General features: G+C 46.2%; 1 protein-coding gene across 5 annotated transcripts in view; it reads left to right on the top strand.

Annotated features, from left to right (window-relative positions):
- The window catches only part of PDE9A (phosphodiesterase 9A), a 52,666-nt gene extending 42,128 nt beyond the window's left edge, over positions 1–10,538 (top strand). For all 5 annotated transcript variants that reach the window (XM_039553011.1, XM_010394627.4, XM_019283077.3 and 2 more), the window contains 7 exons: positions 396–478; positions 1,329–1,485; positions 2,613–2,726; positions 3,403–3,507; positions 4,236–4,364; positions 4,571–4,666; positions 6,247–10,538. In XM_039553011.1, the coding sequence (XP_039408945.1) occupies positions 396–478; positions 1,329–1,485; positions 2,613–2,726; positions 3,403–3,507; positions 4,236–4,364; positions 4,571–4,666; positions 6,247–6,297 (735 nt within the window). In that variant the 3' untranslated portion in view covers positions 6,298–10,538. The remainder of the gene's footprint in view (positions 1–395; positions 479–1,328; positions 1,486–2,612; positions 2,727–3,402; positions 3,508–4,235; positions 4,365–4,570; positions 4,667–6,246) is intronic.
- The last annotated feature ends 12,060 nt before the right edge of the window (positions 10,539–22,598 follow it).

Below are 22,598 nucleotides of genomic sequence, written 5' to 3'. Positions count from 1 at the left end.
TTCCTAACTTCAGTTAATGCAGAATGCAATGGCAATAGAGCCATCTTCCATCCCTCCCTTAAGTAATCGGGTGCTCAAATGACTTTTAAGAGACTGTACTAATGTCTCAGTGCTTTTATATGATCTCTGCAGTAATGGCAAGTTTCAAGGAAATTGCCTCCTCTGAGCTGCTGTTATTTAATGCAACAAAGGCAAATCTGAGTCATTTTTACTGGAAGGGAAGTCAGGTCTCGCGTTCTTGGCTGAAGTAAATTCACCTAAGGAAAAATGCTTCATTTTGCTCAGATTTGCATTTCTCTAAAAAGTAAATATGTCTGGTTTCTTCATTTATTTTGATTTATAGGGATAGAGGAAGTAGAAATCATAATACTACTTTCATGTTTTGTATTTTACAGGAGAAATTTTCCCAAATTGACATTTTGATTCTCATGACTGCAGCAGTGTGCCATGACTTGGACCATCCAGGCTATAACAATACGTAAGTCTGTTCTCTTGCTTTCTCTTCCCTTAAAATCTGTTGGGAAGGTAATACTGGTTGGCATTTTTTGGTAGATCAGGTTTTTCTTCTCACAGCCTGACCTTTTCCCAAGGCCCTGCTGTTCACTCACACATGGGCCAAAGCAGAGCTCAGGTCTGGGTTGGGGTTTGCCAGCTGTCCTTGATTCTGTAAGGAAAATGTCTTTTTTCAGATTTCTATTCCAACACTTTTCCCCCCAACTCCTGAAAAAACAAGGTAAAATATTTGACAGCTGGTAACAGAGCTATAAATTATTATAATGGAATAATTACACTAAAATGCAAAGGGGGATTTAGATTACACATTATTTCATAATTATAAATCATGAAGTGCATTTTACTCTGTTTATTATGATGTGAGGAAATTATTGCCATTGACCCATGGACACTTTTGTGTGCATGTGAAAGGGAGAGAATCTGATCTATTTGTAACCATTCATTAAATAAGGGCAGAACCCAGTTCTGACTGGGATCAGTGAGAATCTCTGCATTTGCCAATAGTGGGAATTAAACCCAGAGAGTTCCTTCTGGTTTTATGTCATTTTAAACTAGAGATGTAGTAAAATTTAAAGAAGGGAAAAAAGCCTATAGGGGAAGGTTCATCCACTGAATGGGAATCAGCGCCTGCGATTACATTAAAGTAACACCTATTTTCTCCGAAAATCTGATTTAATGCCAACAACCAAAAAAACCAAAGCTGCAGCTAACTGAATAAGCATTGAAAAGAATGTAAGCAAGAGCAAGCAGCATGGTTTGGAGCAGCTGGCAGGTGTCTGCAGGAGTTTTTCCCTCACGGTTTTCCCTGCCCTCAGCTACCAGATCAACGCGCGGACGGAGCTGGCCGTGCGCTACAACGACATCTCCCCGCTGGAGAACCACCACTGTGCCGTGGCTTTCCAGATCATCTCCCAGCCCGAATTCAACATTTTCTCCAACGTGGACCAGGAGCAGTTCAAACAGATAAGACAGGTAGGAATGCTGCTCCTGTACACGCCGTTCCTGAGGATGTAAACACGCACGGACTTCCCTGCTTCACAATGAGAGTGATTCATTCTCCCTGGAGGGTAGGGCTGAAAAAGCCCCTCACGCTGGAAGGATCCGAGAGGGATTCTTGGAAAACTTCCACAGCAGCACTCCCTGGAATGCGTTGCTGAGGAATAATGAGTACATCCTGACTATTAAAGCCTATAACATTTTGGGGGTAGATATTTATGTTGTTGGAGGAGCCAATTAGCTGTGACTGGGGAAGGATTAAGCTCTCACGGCAGAAGTTTATGCTTTAAGGGAACACTGTATTAATTTTAAGAGGGCCTTCAAAGGGGGCAAAGATTTGCAATAGCAGAGCACTTGTGCTGTTGGAAGAGGCCCTGGTGCACTGGGAGTCACCACAGTTGTCTCTGAGGCACTGAACAATGCAACAATTCCCATTAGGGCTCTGAGGGCCAAAATCCAGTCTTAATTTCCACATTACACCTTCCTTACACACCAAGTGGAGAAGCCTGAAGGCTGATTGGAGTTCCTGATTCTGCCAGCGTGTGGGAAACTGGCATGGTCCCAAAATGGGTTGTTGTGTTTGAAAACCCACAACTTTCAATTAACCACATGTTTTCCCATCATAAACTCTGCATAGCAGGAGGATACAGAGCTCCTTGACCACATCCGAGTGTTTTAAAGCCCTTAATCCAAAGAGGATGGGCACAGCTGACATCCCCATCATGATTTTTGTCTCAGAGCCACTAAGAGTCAGCGGCAAAACCCACAGTGCTTTCCAAGGAGATGAAAGTGGATCTTGGCAGCCAGAGTGCGGCTTTTAACATCCTGTTGTACAGTTTGCTTTTCTACAATTAGTCAATCAGAAAGGGAAAACGTCAATGTCTCTGGAATATCACATAATACCATGATCCTCATGTACCATGAACTCTTTATAATCCTCTTCCAGTTTCCTTGGCAGTTTCAAGTCAGAAACTTCCCCTTCCAGCATGAACAATTCAGTGCATCTGAGGCATTTCGTGTGCAAGACAGACCCTTCTTGGCTCTGCAAGAGCAGGCTTTGTAAGGAATGTCAAGTTAATATGTGAACATGTTTTCTTTGCTAGGGGATAATTACATTAATCCTGGCTACAGACATGGCGAGACATGCAGAAATAATGGACTCTTTCAAGGAAAAAATGGAAAATTTTGATTACACAAATGAAGAACACATGACCTGTGTAAGGAGATTTTGTGGATTATTTTATTTTTTTTTTTTTTGTGCATGGAGTGAAAGCTTGCAGATTAACTTTTGTTTGTTTAAAAACCAAGATTCAATATACATTATCAAAAAAAAATAAACCCTCCTACATTCTCTGCCCCACCAAAAAATAATTACTATTTGGAAGTGCTCTATATTAAATAGGTTATTCCAGCTTTAGAAATCCGGGAGTCCCATCAGGAAAATAAAAGATTTTACTCTATCAGGTCACAAATTCTTATTGTCCTGTACTGTGGGGAATAAAATATTCACAAGAGTGCACACTGCAGTCTGCTCTACTTCCTAATTGCCTTTGATTTCCAGGGAAATCTTTTCCCAGCTGCCTCCCCAAGCACTCCACAAAAAATCTTAATGGTCACTTGTGATTGAATCTCCTCATGCTGCAGATAAGGGCACATCCCACTGTGACACATCCCAGTACTGCAGACTGGGAAACCGAGGCAGACAGGGGAAAAGTGATTTACACAGAGAGAGGGAAAAGGATCCAGATCATTTAAGACCTCTGGTTTAATCCTGAAACTGTCCTTTCTGGTTGTCCTTTCTGCCTCCCACTGCATTGCAAGGACAGGGGTTGTGAAGAGGGGGGAAAAGGGCTGGCTTTAAGACTGCAGCATTAAAGTATTATCCACTTTCAGCTGAAGATGGTACTGATAAAATGCTGTGACATCTCCAACGAAGTGCGCCCCATGGAAGTAGCAGAGCCCTGGGTAGATTGCTTACTGGAGGAGTATTTTATGCAGGTAAGAGTGAGGGAGAGATGCAATTGCACAATTGCACAATTTTCAGATATTTCCACATCCCACAGGTGCTTCACTGCCTGACAGCCCAGTCTGGTTCTAGCTCTGAACTACCTGGTCTGGCAGAAGTTTCAGTGCCTGTGGCAGGGGGTTGGAACTGGGTGATCTTTAGGGTCCTTTCCAACCCAAACCATTCTACGATTCCATAGAAAGCTTCTGTTACAGAAAGTCAGAGAAGGATGCCAGAAAGACAACCTGCTCAGGAAGCAGGTGGATGCAGCTGATTTTTCTTTTAACCATTAGTAAAGAAGGAGATGTAATTTCTGGTTGAATACCTGAAAATAATCACTCTCTGGAGAACGATGAGGAAATCACAGAACTATTCCTTCTCTTTGAGAGCAGCAAGAGCCATTACCAGCTTTCTGAATGCTCTGATATATTTTACCTCACAAGTCCAGTGTGTTTGCAAAGGGAATTGGGCTCCCTGTAAGCATGGAGGTGAACACTTTGATGCTGGTGCTGAGCAGAAATAACTGAACAGAATTCTCTTTACTCAGATGTTGCTCTCAACAAAGCAGATACGTTGGCCTGAGGGAAACACGTCACTATTCTGTGCTATCTTCAAACACCTCTGTGATCTGTATCTGAGGGCTACTGATTGGCTTGGTGCATGACTCTCCTCACAGCCTTCTAGCCAGGACTAATATTTGCTAACTCTGGGTTTGTTCCAGAGCGACCGAGAAAAATCTGAGGGGCTCCCAGTGGCGCCGTTCATGGACCGTGACAAAGTGACCAAGCCGACGGCACAGATCGGATTCCTGAAGTTCGTCCTCATCCCCATGTTCGAAACAGTGACAAAGGTAAAGTCACCCAGGGCCAGAAACCAAAGAGGGGGAGAGCAGAGCGTCAGTGTTTGCCCCACCACGTGTTTAGCTATCCAGGGAGATGGGGATGTACCTTCCACACCCCGCCTGCCACCTTGTTTTCAGCATGTACAACTAAATAATGCAGCAAGTTAAGGAATGCAAAAGGAAATGTCGATATTCTTTCTCTTGTTTCTACCTAGCTATTCCCAGAAGTGGAGGAGGTGATGCTCCAGCCTCTGTGGGAATCCAGGGACCACTACGAGGGGTTAAAACAGATAGATGATGCTATGAAAGAGGTAAGCTCCAATTATCTCCTTGATATAGTAAACATCATGACTGAATAAGCCAAACATTATAATTAAGCAGCAGCTTAATTCCAAAACAGTGGGAATGCTTATGGCATCATCATTATCCTGAGAAACACATTCATTACAGCTGGCTGGAGAGAGGTGTGTGCCACAAGCAGTAAGAACATGTCCTTGCAGAGTCCAACAGGCTCCACACAAGTATGGACATGGGAAAGGAGCTGCTTGCAAGGCACAAACCCCAGGGATAACCCCCTGAAAGGAGCACATTGGCAAACACCTCTTCCTGGGGGGATCTGCCCTCCCTTCCTTTGGGAAGGAGTTTGCCTGGGTTACACTGCAGCAAAATGTCTGGGGTTGGGCAGTTCAAGGCTCTGCAGCACCAGTTGCATGAGTTTATTTTCTGGGAGGGAACTTACAGTCACATATGTGTCATCAAGGACGTGCTTGGCATTTTATGAGGAATCACTCTGTCACGCAAAGCACCCAGGAGGATTAAACACACAACCAGTGAAGCCCTTTTATGGCCCACCGGGGACCTTCATGTGCAGAGCATCTCTCATTTTGACATGTGAGGCTCAGGGGAGGTGGGAATTCCAGGTAACCACGTTTGCTCTCTCTCAGCATGTCTGCATTGTCTCAGGAGCCTGGCAGGGCAGAGACCAGTGCTCAGGGCAGCAGTCACAGTGCTGGTCCAGCTCCCTGCAGCCTGTGGCAATGGCCCTGCACCCCTTCCTTGCACACCTCTTCCAGTGCCTCTTTTCCCTGCTGACACCCACAACAAAACCTGCCCAAATGGCATCACCGAGCAGGGGTTTTCTGACATGAAAGAATTCATCAGGTAGTCAGGGTACTATCAGCCACTCCATCATAAAAACAGATTGGAAGTGCCCTGGGGCACCAGCTGTACTGATATTGTTTGATACATGGGTAATGAAGGTTTCTTCACTTGATCATCCATGAGTGGAACAGTAGCTTTGCTGTAGCTCCCATCTCCTCCCAGGTGCTTTGGAGGAAAAGCCCCTCAGCAGTTCAAGTACCAAGGCTTGTTGATCAAAGAGCACAGGCTTTGAGGGCACTAAGTTTTAAAGGAGAGCAAAGTCCTTTAGGCATTTCTCAGTTTAGAGAGGAGCATTTCTCAAACAAGGTCAAAAGAACTCAAATATGACTGCCAGACTTTCCGATTCTTATTCTTATTTCAAGTAGAGCTGAAATTTTACTTCTGGTTTACATTTTTATACAAATTGATGGAGCTTTAATTATAGTATATTGGCACAAGAGGTCTCAGAAAAATAGGAGCTGCTTGAATTCAGAAATATCCTGAAACAAGAGGATTTAATTAATAATCTGAGAGCCTAGTACAATAGCTGATGAGAAAGACTGAGTTCTGTTTACTCAGGACATTCATCCAGAGCTGTTTGGATGAAACAATGCCTGTGATATTCCAAGCTGCTGCCTATTATTTCCCAGGAAGTCCTGCACATGGCTCGTGGAGAGCTGAGCATGGGACTGGCAAGCAGCGCTGTGAGTGTGAGTCAGGGGGATTAATCCTGCTTTGCTCTTCATTCCAGCTGCAGAAACAGAAAAGCGAAGCTTTGACGACCGGCAGTACTGAGAAGTGAGACAGAACAGCCTTTGAACAAAAAAACCACGAGCCCTGAGGCTACTCTGCTTTTGAGAAATGCTGTACTTGCCAAGCAGACGTGGTGGCTACATCAAAACCCAAGTGGGACCATACAGGGAGAGGTGGCAGGGATGGATCCGCAGCCTGCAGCCTCCTCACAGAGGTGCTGCTGCCGTCGGACACCGCGGGCTCCCCAGCCTCTGGCATTCCCTCCACAGCCTCCTGGCAGGATTCCCCAGGCTCCTGAATTCTCGCCACAGCCTCCTGGCAGGATTCCCTGTGTTCCAGCATTCCCACAACAGCCTCCCAGCAGGATTCTCCCTGCGGACACTGCTCAGGCTGCAGCCCGGCTCCAATCTTCAGCAGATCTGCCTTTTTGGTGACCAAGATGCCTGCAGCCTGCAGAGACAAATCAGAGTTTAGCTAAGGAGCCTTTTCTGGGAAATGATCCACTGGCACCAGGAGTGGTTTTAGTCAAGATACTCTCTATATGTGTACAGCAGTATGCTAATTACAGCATAGCTCACCAGATGCTTATACACCGACAAGGGTCCTGGCATACATTTTTGTTTGCCTGGTAGGCTCTAATGACACATTTCTCTGCATTATTCTCTGAATTTTATAGTGTTCACAGTACATTCAGAAACCCAGCATAGTGGATGCAATTTTCTCTTTTTGTTGTTTTTTTCTACACTAGAAGAAATCAGAAGAAACCTTAGTGAGTTCGCAGGGTCGCTTTGTGGCCTGGTACAGCTGGACACCATGGGGTCCTTCAGCACGAGCAAAGAAGGGAGCACAAAGCTGAAAAAAACAGGGTGCCAACACATTTTTATCCTTGTTGATGCAAAAAAAAAAACCCAACAAGAGACACCTTCAAAGATGTACAGATTTTTTTTTTTTTTACTTTTAAACTGATCTGCTAAATAATATATTCTTCTACAGAAATGGGTGTTATTGTTTCATTTTGTGTATGTGTTGACATGAGAACTGTCCATGTTCCTAAACACCAAAGCTCCCATAATGAATACAAGGTAAGGGGCTGTACAGGAGAGGAGAGGGACGGTTCTTCTTAGAGGAGAAGCCTTAGAATTATTCCTGTGGTACATCACGAGGAGCTTCAATTCCATTGATGGTTTTGTGATGGCTGGGAGCCAAGCCCTGCCCGGGTGTTGCAGCTGTGTGAACAGACAATGCTGGGATTTATTCCTGTGCACCACCTCACCAAAGGGAAGGCTGGAGTAAGCCCCCCACAAGGGTCAAGCCACAGCCATGCTGCTCACCTGCTCCTGGTTTCTCCCAGCTGGGAAAGGTTGTTCTCCCTGAGAATTTTAGGTCCTATCGTGGCGTGGCTGCTGGGACCAGGGATTCCATGCACCCTGGTGTGCTGGCATCTCCCACACTGGCAGCCACAGGTGTGGATGTTGCCCAGGTTTTCCCTGGCTGAGCTGCCCCATCAGCTCTGCTGGGTGTGTTTGCCACAAGGGTGGCAACTGTGCAAAGCCCAAAGCTGCAGCTGGTTTGTCAGAGAGATGAGCAGGAGGGGGCCAATCTTTCCCTCCATGGCCCAGGAAACACCTTAGGCAGCTCATCCTCTCTGGCAGGTCTCTAGCACCAACCCTGAACAGCAAATCCTGCCTCGTGCTCTGGAAATTCAGATTCGCTCTCCTGTTGTTTCTGCACAGTAATTATGAGTTGAGCTCTTGTTTCTTCCCCAAGTGCCATTTCCCACGTCTGGTCTCTTTCATTTGCACAAAACTATTATTTCAGTTACTCTCCAATCTCTCAGGGAGATCCAAATTACCTCGAAACTTCCATCCCTCTACCCTGTTCCTACCTGGAAGCTTCCAGAGACCCAGGACAGACTCACAGCTAGTTCTGTCTGCTGGTGCCTCCTTTAAACAGCTTTTTGCGTGTGGTTTTGGGCTTTATGCTGAAAACTGGAAAGGGCTCTGATCCCTGGATTTGAACAGATCCCAGGGGAAATGGGAAGATCCAAGCATGGGGCCAGCTCCAACTCACACAGGCATCTTCATGAATGGATGAACTACACCCTAGTTTTGATTAACCTCAAACTTCTGTTGCTTGAAAGTTGAATCTGAATTATGTGGTTTGTGCCCTTTTTCTTCACTGAATCTTATAATCCAAAGTACATTGCCTGTGTTGGTTTGTTCTGCTGTGGAATTTTCACTACTTTTGCACAAGTAAATCAAATTTACCATCTCCATTCCGGCGGATTTCTGTCACAAATCAGCTCCCAGAGCAGATGAGCTGTGCAGGAGTCATGAACAATTGCTTAGGCCTTGCCAGGTCCTGCACTGAGCTACTCACATGAGATGAGAAAACCTGCTGTACAAACTTGACTGCACCCTCCTCCCACTAAAACTCCTTAAGAGTTACACACCCATAGGAAGTTTTGTTTCAGTTGGAAGGATTTTCTCTAACCACAAACCCTAATCCAGCAAGTATTTATCCATGTGCTTAACTCCCACCAGCCTAGCCATGCACCCTGGCACAAAGCAGCTACTTGCACAGTGAAGGCTCCTTGGCTTTCCCTAACTGAAGGATTTTGGGGAATTGATGGTTTGTTTTGGCTCCACCATTTTTAGGAGCAACCAAAAAACTGTTTACTGGAGAGAGATAACAAAAGATGCTGGTGAAATCCCGCTGAATTTCTTGGAGCTGCATCAGAAACGTGGAGAAAAGGAATGCAACCCATCCTCATGCAGCAGTGACTGTGGTGATGCTGTAATCTGCTGTGAAGGTTATTGAAAGAACAGGCAACACCCAGGCTGCCATTCACAGGCAGCTGTAAAAAAAAACCTCATGCAACCACAACCAGCTAATGGTATAAATGGGAATACCACAGCATTTTTTTTAATCTCATTTGTCTTTGTAATATTAGATTTCTAAGAGACAGTCCTCCCAAGATGCATTTAACCAAGGGAAAGGCAAGGCATTCTCTCATAATTCTAGTTTCTTATGCTTTTCCCACAATATTTAAGGTTGTGATTCATATGCTAATTAAAGGATTTGAGAATCTTGGCAATCAGCCTATTAAAATGTCACACATTTTCAAGGTGACATTTTAAAAGTAGACTTAGCATGAGAATGAAGTTTTTTGAGGCAGGGAGAAAGATGTCTCAAGTGTGATTTAACCTTTTCTCCCCCTATTCCAATGAATCAGAGTGGATATTGTGTCTCAGTGTTGTCTCAGTTTACAGCAGGTCTCTCAGAGAGAACTTTCCATGACCTGTTGCAGCTTTCAGCATCATGACAGTGCCAGGTGCATTCCAGCCTTGCCTTGCTACTCCTAGACTTGTGATCAAAGCTGAACATGAAATGGGTTATAACAATTCCACACCATTTATCCTGGGAAACTAATGATGAGCTCTGGGGTTTTACTTCTCTTTCTTTTTTTAAAGCTGTGAGATCCCACAGCCCCATTACTCCGCTTTTTAGTATGGTTTGATAATCAGACCAAACTGGGGCTGCGTGTCTTGGCAGGGAAACAGCTTTTTAAAAATGTGAGTACCCCCACAGCAGCCAATTTACAAGGGAAGTTTAGTGTCTGGTAATACACAGGTCATGTAATGCCACAGGAGTATCTGTACATGGAAATTGTTCATGTCAGTGCTGCCTCAGAGCAGCAGTAACAACAGCATCTGCTCCATGTGGGAGTATGAGCCTCTCAGGAGAAGCACTGCCATGCACTGTTCAATTTTCCTGTTTTAAACAGCAGGTTTTTACTGCAAACTACCCATTCTCTCTAAAAACATCTGAAGAACAAGTCTACCTTCGTGCCTGGTCCGTGGGATTAAGAGCATGCACCCTGCTTAGGATTTATGTCAAGGGACAGCCTCGTGTAGGGCCATCCAGCTGCTGCTCTGACTCCCAGCTCAAAGAAATCACTGTTCTGGAATTGGGCACATCTCAGCTCCAGGCTGTGGTCCAGAGGACGCCAGGCTGGTCCTGCCCTCCTGAGCCACCCTTGTGAATAAGCAAAATGCAACAAAGACTTTCTGAAGTGCATTTAAAAAGAGCTTGGATACTCCTTTTCTCGGCAAGATGGCACAGCAGCAGGTGATCTCTCCTTTCTCTCAGCTCTCCACGGCAGTGCCTAGGCAGAGATGTTTTTTGGACTCTGAAAAAAAGGGACATTGGAGGTCTGTGTGTGGGTGCTGTGACAGCACACAAAACCAGTAAGTTTTAGTAATAAACTTAGATCTGCCTGGCTTCAAATCCCTTCTAGAGCAAGTCAGCAAGACAGGGCTTCCCTCTCCTTTCAAGCAGGGACACCCACATTTGTGAAGCACCTTGTGGCTTTTGGATGCAAAAACCAACAGTTCCCATTGTCAGAAAATAAAAACTTCTGGCCAAACCCAATTATTAGATGTCCTCATAAATGAAGGAGCTGTAACCAGCAGGTCAGACCTCATGGTGTAGCAGATCTGGCTCTTGGTTAGCAAGAAATCAAACTCACCCACACTAAAATAAAAAGCTTTCAGGCTATTTTGGCACATAATCAGGAATCACAGGTGTACTCAGGCACAAGCACACACATAAAGCAGCTATCTGCAGACATTTTTGTAACACCACTTGGCTCTGTTGCAAGACAAACTTAGAACCAGGAGGGTTTGGAAAGTGTAAACCAGGGTTGTCACAGCCAACATTGGCTATAAATTCTCTGAGGAAAAATCTCTGTTTTCCAAACTCTGTGGAAGCACAGTTACAGCCTGGCTGGCAGACCCGGCAGATCCTCTGCCCTAAAGCTCCAAACTTACAGGGAGTTGGAGCTGCTGTGTCATTTTATGAGGAAAAAAAAGCTTGTTCTCAGCCTACTGATGGTGTTCTGGGCTCAGGACAGCTGGGACACACTCCAGGCTGGAAAATGGCATGAGAAAATCAACACAAAAACATAAATCCTCAAATTCGTCTGCCCAAGCCAGGCCTTCTGGAATGCCCAGTTAGCAGCTGCCCTGGGTAAGCCCTGGAAGCCAATTTGTCCCACAGTGCTTGTGCTACCACCTCAGGGCTGGCCAAAAGTTACAGCTTGTTCTTGAGGGTATTGACCAAACACATCTCAAACACCAACAGGCTTGGGGCACTGACCAGCACTCGAGGAAAGTGGAATGATTTCCCTTTTGGTGAGTGAATTTCCCCACCAAAAAAAAACTCCCCAAAACCAGTATGAACTTGAAAGCTGGAAATTTCATTTTCTTTACTGAGCAAGGCCCAGCTAAATGAAACGAGCATTCAGAGCAGTGCTTATGTGTGTGAGCTACTATTTCCCTTTAAAAAAAAAATTATTCATTTCAGGCAGAGTTCTGTTAAAAACCAAACCCCTAACATGCCTATTAGAAGTGTTTTCCTCCACTTTTCCTTGCCAGGCTTTGAAACAGCCGTGGAAACTCATGGTTATGGCTGGGATCCCTGCTGCCCTTAGACCCTGTGGAGTGTGGTGGGCAGCAGAGACACGGGTAAGGTACAGGGAGCTGTGCAGGCAGCAGGTTAAGCCCCCACCAAACCACACACACTGGGAATTTGGTGCTTCCCCAGTGGCAGCTGCCCTCCCACCACTCCCCAGTGCTGTCCAGGGCAACTGGACACAAAGGGTGTCTCCAGGACTGGCCAGCAGGGTCTGGCTGCAGGGAGGTGATTCCTTATTGTGGGGAAGAGCTGAAGAAATATGTTCCTAAAGGTTATGGGGTAATAGGTAACATAGTCTAAACCACCATGTACTTCTGAAAGTTCACTGGGGTAATGTGTGTGTCATAAAGGGCAATTTCATTTCTTCCAGGCTGTAATTTTTTCTTCCCCTCTCTCAAGACTTTGATCCTCCTCCTCCTCTTGCCTGCTGTGTGTGTTGCCAAGGGCAGATCTCCAGAGTCAGTGACTCTTCCCAGCTCCTTTTCCTGCAGAGGACACATCACCCATTTTAGGGATGTTGAGCCAAGGCTGCGTCACCCAGAGCCAGGGAGATCGTGGCTTGTAGTGGGCAAAAAGTACAGGAATCTCCCCTTTATTTACAGTCTTTCATTTTATCCTACCAGCTGTTTCATTTCTTCACCCTGCATGGTGATTTATTAATTGCCCTGTGCTCCAGGCTGCCTTTTCCACCCATGCAGGAAGCATCAGGTGCTGCCTGATGGCTGCACAGTGATAAAAATCTTCATAAAACACTGAGCTAGGACAGGTCATCCAGCTGCATCCACTGGCAAGTACATGCAAAAGGCAGAAAAACTGCATTTCTAAGCCTACATTTTTAGTTATGTATTTATCTGTTTCTCCTGAGGAGAAAATGGTGAACACTCAGCAGCACCCACAGTTTTGAGCTGCACTGAATTATAGACACTCACATGGTGAATTCATGTAGGTGTTCTACAGATCCAGGCATCTTTTTCATGAAAATAGATAAAATTAAATTGAAAAGGTTACAAGCCGATTAGTATTAAAAGCTTGTACCTATTTGTATGGTACAGCTCTTTCTTTCAAACATGAACTGTGCAGGCTAACTCAGAGTGTTTACTACTTTCAGTACTGAGATTAAGCCCATTATTTCCAGCGCAACAACCTTGTAACACCTCCGAATTTATCTCTCGGACAAAGGTCTTTTCTCATCCCGGTCGTTAACATTTAACCAGGGAGACAATAATCACTCTGAAAGACTCATTGTACATGGAGAGGGGTTCGATGGCGTGACTTTCAGGAGGAGCTCAGAGTTTGCAGAGGGAGAATGGTGTTTGCAGACCGTAAAAGTGAGTAACAACCCCTGGGACATTCTTTCGAAAAAAGAACTGAGTCCTGTGCTGTGCTTCATGGATGGATTTATTACTCCATACAGTGGGGTCAAAATCAAAGCCTGTTTGCCAGATGGGGTTTGCCTGAGGTTTCTAAATTTTATTTTTTGAGCCCTGACTTCTTCAGAGCTCAGCAAAAACTTTGTTTCACCACCATGAGTCATACCAGAATGCACCCTCTGAACGTGCATTTACACAGTGCAGCCTTCCTGAAGCTGCAGGCTGGTGCCTCCAAAGAATTGCCTGGAAAATGAACTTCTCTGTAAACACAGCAGGTCACGCAGGGCAGATAAAAGTGCCTGGATTAGCTCTGGGTATGTGGCACATGCTGTCCCAGCTGCTGCTGTACTTTTACTGGCAGGGACTGGCAGCACAGCCACGGATGCTCTGTGCTGTGGGGCTCCTCCTTCCTTCCTTCCTTCCTTGCCCAGATGAGGAGGAGGAATCACAGTAGGCATTAGAGGAGCATCTGCAGCCAAATCCTTTTGCCATTTCTCTCGGTGCACAGCAGGAGCATTTTGATCTTCAGGAAGGAGAGTTCATGCTCCAATCTGCGCTCCCAGCAAGGCCAGCCCCTTTAAAGAGTGACAGGACAAAGGGAAGTGGCTTCAAACTAGGAAAGAGTAGGTTTAGATTGGATATTAGGAAGAAATTCTTTATGTGAGGGTGGTGAGGCCCTGGCACAGGTTTTCCAGAGAATCAATCTGTGGCTGCCCCACCCCTGGAAGTGTCCAAGTCCAGGCTGGATGGGGCTTGGAGAAACATGGGATAGTGGAAGGTGTCCCTGCCCATGGCAGGGGGTGGAACAAGTTCATATTTAAGGTGGTGTCCAACCCAAACCATTCTGGGACTCTGTTTTAGGCTCGGGAAGGGCACTGGAGTTCCTCCTGCTGCAGGGGGTCCATCCAAGGTGCAGCCCCCAGGGCAGCAGAGGCGGGGGCTGGCACTGCTGAGCCAGTGGGACACAGGACACTGACACCCCTTACCTGGGCCTGTGTGCCAAGAATAAAACTGAGGGCTGGGCTGGCCTTGACCAGGAGCAAAGCTCCAGGCACTGCTGCCAAGTACCAGGATAAGGCACTGCTCACCTGGACACCAGTTAAATGTCTCTGTGCTGCTGGTGTGTCTCTCAGGGTGCAGTACAACCTTTAACAAGGTAGGTCTGGCAGTTCCATTTGCACACAGATTTGCATACCAGGCTCATTAGACAAAATTCCAATTAGAGATTCATGGATGCAAGAGGCTGAACAGGAGTATTCCTGCCACGTGACGGCTGCAGGGTTTAAATCAGGCATGATTGTAACTCCTTCTGCCCAAATACAGGTTCATCAGCTGGCATCAGCTCCAGCCATGCCCCACACTGCCCAAAGCTGAAACTTTTTATCTTCTCCAGTATCTCACTTTTTCAGAATTATAGTATTAGCTACTCTACTCCATTAAGAACCTCTTTTTAGCCCATCTAAATGTATTCTCATGTAGGGAAAGGCAGCATAATAACAAGGACATGTATAAGAGCCTGACATTTCCTCCTGGTACATACTGTTCAAAAAGTCCCAGAAGAATATTAATGATGTCTGTCTTTACACAGGTGAAGGGGAATAATCATTTGAAAGGACACTCTATCTTTGAGGGCTGTTTCATTATCCCTTCACAAAACACACTGAAATCCTTCACATGACACCCACATCACTCTCCCCACTCCCAGCTGCACAACCACTGTTCTAAAGAATTGCCAAGGGAGGATCAAAGAAGAAAATTACACAAAATGTTTAGATTATTTTTTTATCCTCAACGAGTTAGCGGGATGGGGAGGATAATAGCCACTTTTCTCAGTGATTATATGGTGCTGGCAGTAAATTTTGCAACTATCAAAAGCCACTGATCACTTCAAACACCTCTGCCAGGAATATGAATCCATAAAAAATGTGCATCAGCCATCCAGCCCTGAGTGGTCCCACAGGCACAGCCACCAGAAAGACAAACAAGCCCCTAAAACCACAACACCAGAAATGGACCCAATGCCTGCCCTCTCAGCACTGAGTCTGCCATGAAGCTGTTCCAGTATTTTCTTCCTCCATATCAAGCTGAGATTTAGCAGTTGGCAATTTTACAGTGATCACAGATGCTAGTGAGGGTCTCTGATGTGAATCATCCAAATTGGGTTTGGCTCAAGTTGCAACTTTGACCTCAAATCTTAGCCTAATGTCTCAAATCTAACCACTGCTTCTTCAGCCTAGCTCTAAAACGCTTCCACAGTGCTTACCCACATGGGTACCTGAAACTGTCTCATTGCACTGGGAGCTTCTCAGTTTAAAATTCATCCATCTTTCTCCAGGGACAGCCATGTTCCACCAGGAGACAGATATCTGTCAGGTTAAGGTGGGAATGGGTGTCTCCTTTTCCTAGGAGAAGTTAGAGCAGATGTCATTGATTTTCTTTCCACTTCTAATCCTGCATGTTACTTTCTCTGGAAGAAGGCTTCATACTGTGGTAGTCCCAAATTACTGGGCAGTCTGCAGGTGTTTAGTGAAGCACAGTTTCTGCCTCAAGGAGCTGACCACATAACCCGAAATGGGACATAAATGAATTCCAGTGATGCACTGCATGACCTAGGATGAGTCAGTAGATGATGGTAGCACTGGTGCTGAATGTTCTGCAGGGAGAGCAAACGCCTCCTCCCACCCTCCTCACTGCTCATGCAGGTCCTGCTCGTGAACCCCTGTGTGAACACAGCGCTGGTGCCACCTCTGGTCACCAAGATGGTCTGAGAGACAAGTCAGGACAGTCACAGGGACGCAGAACCCAATCAGTAAAACACTAATTATGCTCCTCCAGAAAGAAGTTGCCAGTGCAAAGCCATTTGCACTATTTTTTAGCTGAAGTTTCTTGCTTGGCTCGTGATGGCCACGGCTCGTTTCTCCTGCTGTAGTTCAGGAATGATTTGCTGATTACACAACTCCTACCCATGGCAGGGTGTGCAGGAACTTATGCAGCTCCTTTACAGACAGACAGAATCCTGCTTGGAAACTCTGCAGAGGGGATCTGCTCACTTCCCAGAGGAGCTTGGCTGAAACCTTGGATCCAGACAGAGTTTCCCTTCCTGCCTTAGATCTCTGCGTTCCCCTGCGTGTTCAGCTCCCCGGTGAATTTAAACCAGGATAATTTAGATATGATTCCCTCATGAACTAGTCATTTTATTGGAAGTGGATGAGCTGAGTTGGGAACACCTTGCTCAGCCCAGCTGAGTGCAAAGAGCCCATTGAACTCATGGGCACAAAGCAAAGAGCACTGGGGCAAGACCCAGCTGCCTCTGCCCGCTCAGGAAAGGCTTTTCCTTTACGTGGGGATGTGCTTGACTCACCACATGTGATTTCTCTGGAAATCAATGCCTAATGCTGCCTGGGGAGCAGGGCAGAATGTCATCACAGGTCCCACTCACTTTATCACCTCCTGGGTAAGGGCTGGTTAAAGTAGTGCCCAGCACAGGGGTGGTGCAGCCGTGTCTTTTCCAAGAGGAGCTGGCTGTCCTTCCATCAAGGCTAAAAATGGATGGGCAGGGCTCACTAGGGCTAAACCCCTTTTGTTTGGAGGCTTTGAAGGACCTGGCTCAGCCAGAGCAGACGGGGCTGGGTCTGTGTGATGTGTTGCAGGTGGACAGGAGTTTTCTCTGTCCGACACGGAGCCCACCCAGAGTGAGGTGGGTGTGGGCAGCAGCAGTGCAGGTTCTGACAGCTGAGTGCTGCAAACGGGGGTTCCAGGGCAGCAGCAGCTCTGCCAGCAAAGCCCCAGGGCAGGCTGGCTTCTCTGGCATCTGCTTCTGCAAATGTTCTCCATGGCTTAGAGCTGGCCAGCGTGGGATCATCTCTCAGCCTCTGTGACACTACCTGCCCCCCTGCCTCCTGGCCAGGGCAGGAAAACACAGAATCACAGAACAGTTTGAGTCGGAAAGGATCTTAAAACTCATTTTAAAAACCCCACCATGGGCAGGGACACCTTCCACTAGACCAGGTTGCTCCAAATTCTATCCAGCCTGGATTTGGACACTTCCAGGGATGGGGCAGCCACAGCTTCTCTGGGCAACCTGTGCCAGGGCCTCCCCACCCTCACAGTGCCTCACAGTAAAGAATTTCTTCCTAAAACCTAAACTAACCCCTCCCTCTTTCACTTTAAACCCATTATCCCTTGCCCTATCAGTACATGCCCTTTTAAAAAGTCCTGTAAAAATATGGCAAAAGTGAGCTGGAGACACAGCCACACTTCTTTCTCAGGCACAGGCAGCTCCCCCAGCCTGCCAGCTCTCCTGTCTCCATGTGTTTGCCTTTGCCAGGCTCACTCCCACAGACCTGCTGTTACCAAGGGAAGCTGATCAGCAGGGGCAGTGGGTAGGGAGCTCTCTCACTGCCACCCTGTTCCCCAGGGCAGCAGAAAGGACTGAATGTCCGAGTGGTGAAATACCTTCACATCCCTAATATCTCCCACTGAGGGATAAAGGATCAAGGCAGCCATTCCTGCCGTGATCATTGCTCACCAGGTAGTGCCATTTCCTGACCCTTTCTTCAGCTCTTGCAATTTTGATGTGATCTATATTAAAAAAAGAATCCCAGATGGTTTGGGTTGGAAGGGACCTTAAAGACCATCCAGGTCCAACCCCCTGCCATGGGCAGGGACACCTTCCACTATCCCAGGCTGCTCCAAGCCCTGTCCAGCCTGGCCTTGGACACTTCCAGGGATGAGACATCCACAGCTTCTCTGGGCAACCTGTTCCAGTGCCTCAGCACCCTCACAGGGAAGAATTCCTTCCCTGTATCTCCCCATGCACACAGGGTACATGCACCTGCCTCTGCCTGTGGAAAAAAGAGGTGGCATCTCTCACGGAGTGATGAAGGATGAGTGTGGGAATGAGGAGGCAGCTGCAGCTCCTGGGGAGCCCTGTCAGGAGAGCAGCTTCTCTGTTTCTCATCACTGAACCATTTGGTGCAGTCATGGCAGTGACACCTGCGGAGAGAGCCTAGCACTTGTCACTCCTGTCAGTGTGACACACGGTGTCAGAAGCCAGGCTGAGGCAGGAGCACCAGGCATGGTGTCAGAGCACAGGTGGGATGCAGTGAGGGGAATCGGGCAGAGAAGACACATCAGACCAGAGGGAGAGCTGGTGTAGGGCTCTGATGGCTCACACATCCCTCAGCAGGCACCGGAGCCCCCTTCCCACACCCAGCCAGTGAAGAGAGTGGCTCTTGCTGTGCTGTGTGTTCCCAAAATGGGATGCAGCAAGAACCCCAGCCACAGACTGCACCCCTCAGCCCCTGTGGGAGAAGCCAGGTGCCAGGGCAGGGTGGCACAGGGCAGGCAAGCAACCAGGCAGGGCACTGCCTCTGTGGTGCCAGTAAAGCCACATGTGAGGCCACAGGGCAAGAAGTGACCTGGGAACCTCCTAAGAACCGCAGCAGCTGTCATCAATTCACACACAGATTTCCCCTTTGCTACCTTGATAACGCTGCTGGGTTTCCCAGCAAGCACAGCAAAAAGCTGACAGGGTGAAAAGAACCTCTTGCTTTTTGATTTTGTCAACTCATTCCCAGTGCCTTCCTGAATATACCCACTGCTTACTTACAGGAAATGAACGTGCAGCAGCAGCTTTTCCGTGCTGGTGCCTGACACGTCCCAACGGAGCTGCTGCACCTGACCCAGTGCTGTGAGTGCTCAGGGCTCTCTGCAGCTGCAAAGGTGGAACAGGGAGATGTTCCTCTTTTTATTTTTTCTTTTTGTTGTAGATTGTAGCTGTGCTGGGTTACAAAACTGAAAGAAAACAAGGAGTGGCTGAAAATTCCTCCTGGCTGCACCGTGGAGAGGAGAGAAGGGACCGAACCTGACTTGATATGACTGCTTTTTGACAAAAATCTTGAAATCTTATTTACGTGGCTTTAGATGGGGGGTTTTGTTTGGTCACTTTGGGTTTTTGGAGAGCTTCTTTGGCTTTTATGAAGGCAGTGGCAATAGAGGGAAAAGGCTTGAAATTCAATTTTATGATTGTAATGACCAAAGTTCCTGTGCCTCTGTATTGAAACGAGCAGGTAAAAGCTGCTCTTCTCCCTAAAGAAACTCCCATAAGAGATTTCAGGGAAGCTGAGAAGTACCAGCTGATTTATACTGCTCTTCCTAGAAGTTGCCTGACACAGAACAGTTCTGCCTTGTTTACAAAAGAGAACTTCCCAGTAAAGTATTCCAGAAACACAGCACATGTAAATCTTAGAGACAGTGACTAATTACTACAATTTCTTTGAAGATAAGAAGCTTTCACTTTCAAATTGCTGGTTTATTTGCTGAATACTGTTGGCTTTAGATGCAATGATGATTTATTACTTCAGGTAAAACTAATGAACGTAGATAATAATATGAAGTCTTCCACAGGGCAGGAAACAGGAAAAAAAATCAGAGTAATGTTGCTTTTAATTTGTTATAGCTGGTGTGTCACATTCTGCCTTTCTTGAGCTTTGAAATATTAAAATTTGAAATACTAGAAAGCAAAGGAAGCACTGCTATGTAAAATACTGCAGTGATAAAGGGGGAAAGTCAATGGAGAAATCCAAGACATCCAGCACTGCAAAAAACTAACCAGAATTTATATGGGATGCTGCCATCTTGACAACATGCTGATGAGAAAATACACTAACACAGCTCTTATTTAAAAGCACAAAACGCTGGTGGGTTGCAGCACAGCTGTAAAGGCAGTGAATCAAGCTGCAAGCCTGAAAACCTGCACAGATGGAATGCCAAAAATGGATGCTTAATTGTGTTTTCGTGTTGAATACTCTGTTTCATAACTGCCTCCCTCCAACAGTCACTTCAGAAAGGATTAGCAGCAACAGCTACTTGTTTATACTGTATTTTCTTTAACACAAGGCGTGGAAAACTCAAAAGTGCCAACCTGTGCTGCTCCTTGGACTTTTCACAGGATTGAGGTTGTCTCTTTCTCACACGGAGGTTGAGGAGGTGAGGGCCACATGCAGTGTGGTTCTCTTCCCACTGCAAGTGAAGCTTAAGCCAAAGGGTTATATAACAGCAAGATACAACACAGGGAAAGGATCTCCTTACTTTGTGTTAGAAGGAAGCTTGGGTCCATGAATAGTTGGGGATTTTTTGGTTTGGTGTGGGGTTTCTTACATAGATATATTTTTATACATATATATACATTATTCATATATTTTTTTAATATGTGTGTATATATATATACACACACATATACATGACTACGTCTGACAGTCCAAATTCAGAATTTCCATGCCAGATAAGACTACTAATTTCTTATTATCCCTATGGGCAACAAGAAGAAATATTATATCCTGCCTGTAGGTGTAAATCTGATAAATCTCAGACAGGTGAATAACTGTTCAAAGCTTTTCCATGGAGAACTGGGCCTTGCTGTTGACAGAAGCAGGGGAGGCTCCATGACTGTGTTCAAGTCCTATTTGCTTCTACCTGTATTTGCTTCATGCTGATTCTCTGGAGTTAATACCTCCACCCAGCTATAAAGAGCTGTTTGAATTCAAAGTTGAATTAAGCAACCAACAGCACCCAACTCCCATTTCCAGTGGGCACTGACTGCAATAAACTTTCCAAAAGCTGTTCAAAGTCAAGGCTGTAAGTGCTGGTTAGGAAATGAGGGGCAGCCACCCTGCTGGGTGTTCAGGTCATGCCCATGGGCACATCTGCCTGTGCAAGCACACCAATTATCTCTATCAATAGAAAAGGAGAGGGGGAAAAAAGAACTTTGGAAGAAGTATTGGTGTGCTGTAGTGGATGATAACCTGTGCAAATACATTAAAAATCAACATTCAATTCTCTTTTCTTTCCAGCCTCTGCATCCACAATTATTGACAAATCCCATTGTGCTTTCCCTCACTACACTCCGAGTCCTCCTTTCACACCATGGCACCAGGACTGACAGCAACAGGGACAACCAGTAAGAGTTAAACCCACAGGGTGTTTCCTCCTCAGATCAAAGCAAAATAGCTCATCAAAGAAAGCTGAAGCAGATTTTGGAGTGTGCTGAAATTGGCAGCAATTTTTTACTAGCCTGGAGATAAAGCAACTACATTGTATTGGGGTCTTTCTTTTTAAAGAATAGAACATTTTTGTTTACAGACATTTTCGTTTATAGAACAAGATTGCTTCCAAAGTTTTGTTAAAAATGCAAGGCCTGTTCCAAAGCATAGTTCTGGGCTGCATTTGATTAGGGTTCCTTCCTGCTGTGACAGATAAAAGGTCACTCTGTTCAACTGTGTGCTGCTGAAGGGGCTTTTGGTGAAATCCCAGCAACAGGGATAGGAAGGATATGCTTTGGTTTGAAATGCTGAGGAAAAGAAACACATTTTCCCCTACCTGCATTTTTAAAAGCTCCTTGGAGTGTCAGTGCTCAGCAGAGAAGTAGGGGAGTTGCACAACCACCACAAAAAGCTCCAGTGCAGCATGGGGTGAACTCATGTGGCCTACAAATATTCTTGGAATGGTTTGAGGGTTTCCAGTCCTGCTGTAAAACTACACCCTTGCCGACCCACCCCCTTTTGCCAGGCACACACACAGGCCTTGGTTCAAGTTCAGAAAAGAAACACAAGCAAGTGACATCAGGTTTAACCACTAGAAGAAAATAGTTCAAATACCAGGGAGAGGAGTGTTGTTTCCCTCTCTGCAGCAGTGGTATCCCCTCCCTTTTAATGATTTGTGTGTGTTTTCCAGTCAGACAAGGCAGACTGGAAAACATCTAAAGGAAGGATTTACACCTTCCAGCAAAGCTTCCTTTCTCTGATCACTTTGCACAGAGCCCTTGAAAGCAATCCACAGGCACACATGGTCTCACAACTGAAGCTCAGGAACTGCTGTGTGCAGAAAAGGAAACTTGAAGTGGAATAGGAAAGGAGAACTTGAAGGAAGAAGAACCAAAAGGCCTGAGCCATCTGCCAGATATCTCATGTCACTCCCACGCACCGCGATCTGTCACGAGTTCAAGTGTTGGAAGAAAATTTGGGTTTCTTCCAGGACAGCAGGCAGGGTGAGGATCACAGGAGTGCCTGCAGCCAGTGGAGATCACTGTCAAGGTCTATCTCTCCTAAGCTGAAGAAAAATACCCTCCAGGAATAGGAATTGCCATGGCAGTCTCTGACCCTTTAGAAGTTTAACAATATTGACATACAGGATCTGCAACCAAGCACTGAAGGCAGTTACCTGTGTCCTCCTCAGATTTTCCTTCAATGAGAAAATGGGGTTTTTTGTGCACATGGACTCCTACCACTCAGCATCAAAGTTGCTGAGGAGAAGGTAGGGTTGGGTAAAAACCTCTGTGGTGAGCAGGAGTGTCACAGGTGACCTGCCCCATCAGCCCTGCACACCCACAGCCTCCTGCATCCTTGGAAGTGTGTTCATGCCTCATCCCTGGAGGCGTTCAGGGCCAGGGTGGATGGGGCTTTTAGCAGAAGGGCTTGGAACTGGATGGTCTTCAAATTCCCTT

This window comes from Corvus cornix, chromosome 1, assembly GCF_000738735.6.
Source record: "Corvus cornix cornix isolate S_Up_H32 chromosome 1, ASM73873v5, whole genome shotgun sequence".
Lineage (NCBI taxonomy): Eukaryota > Metazoa > Chordata > Aves > Passeriformes > Corvidae > Corvus > Corvus cornix.
Note: the sequence above shows the minus strand (reverse complement) of the source record. Positions and strands in the feature narration are given on the sequence as shown.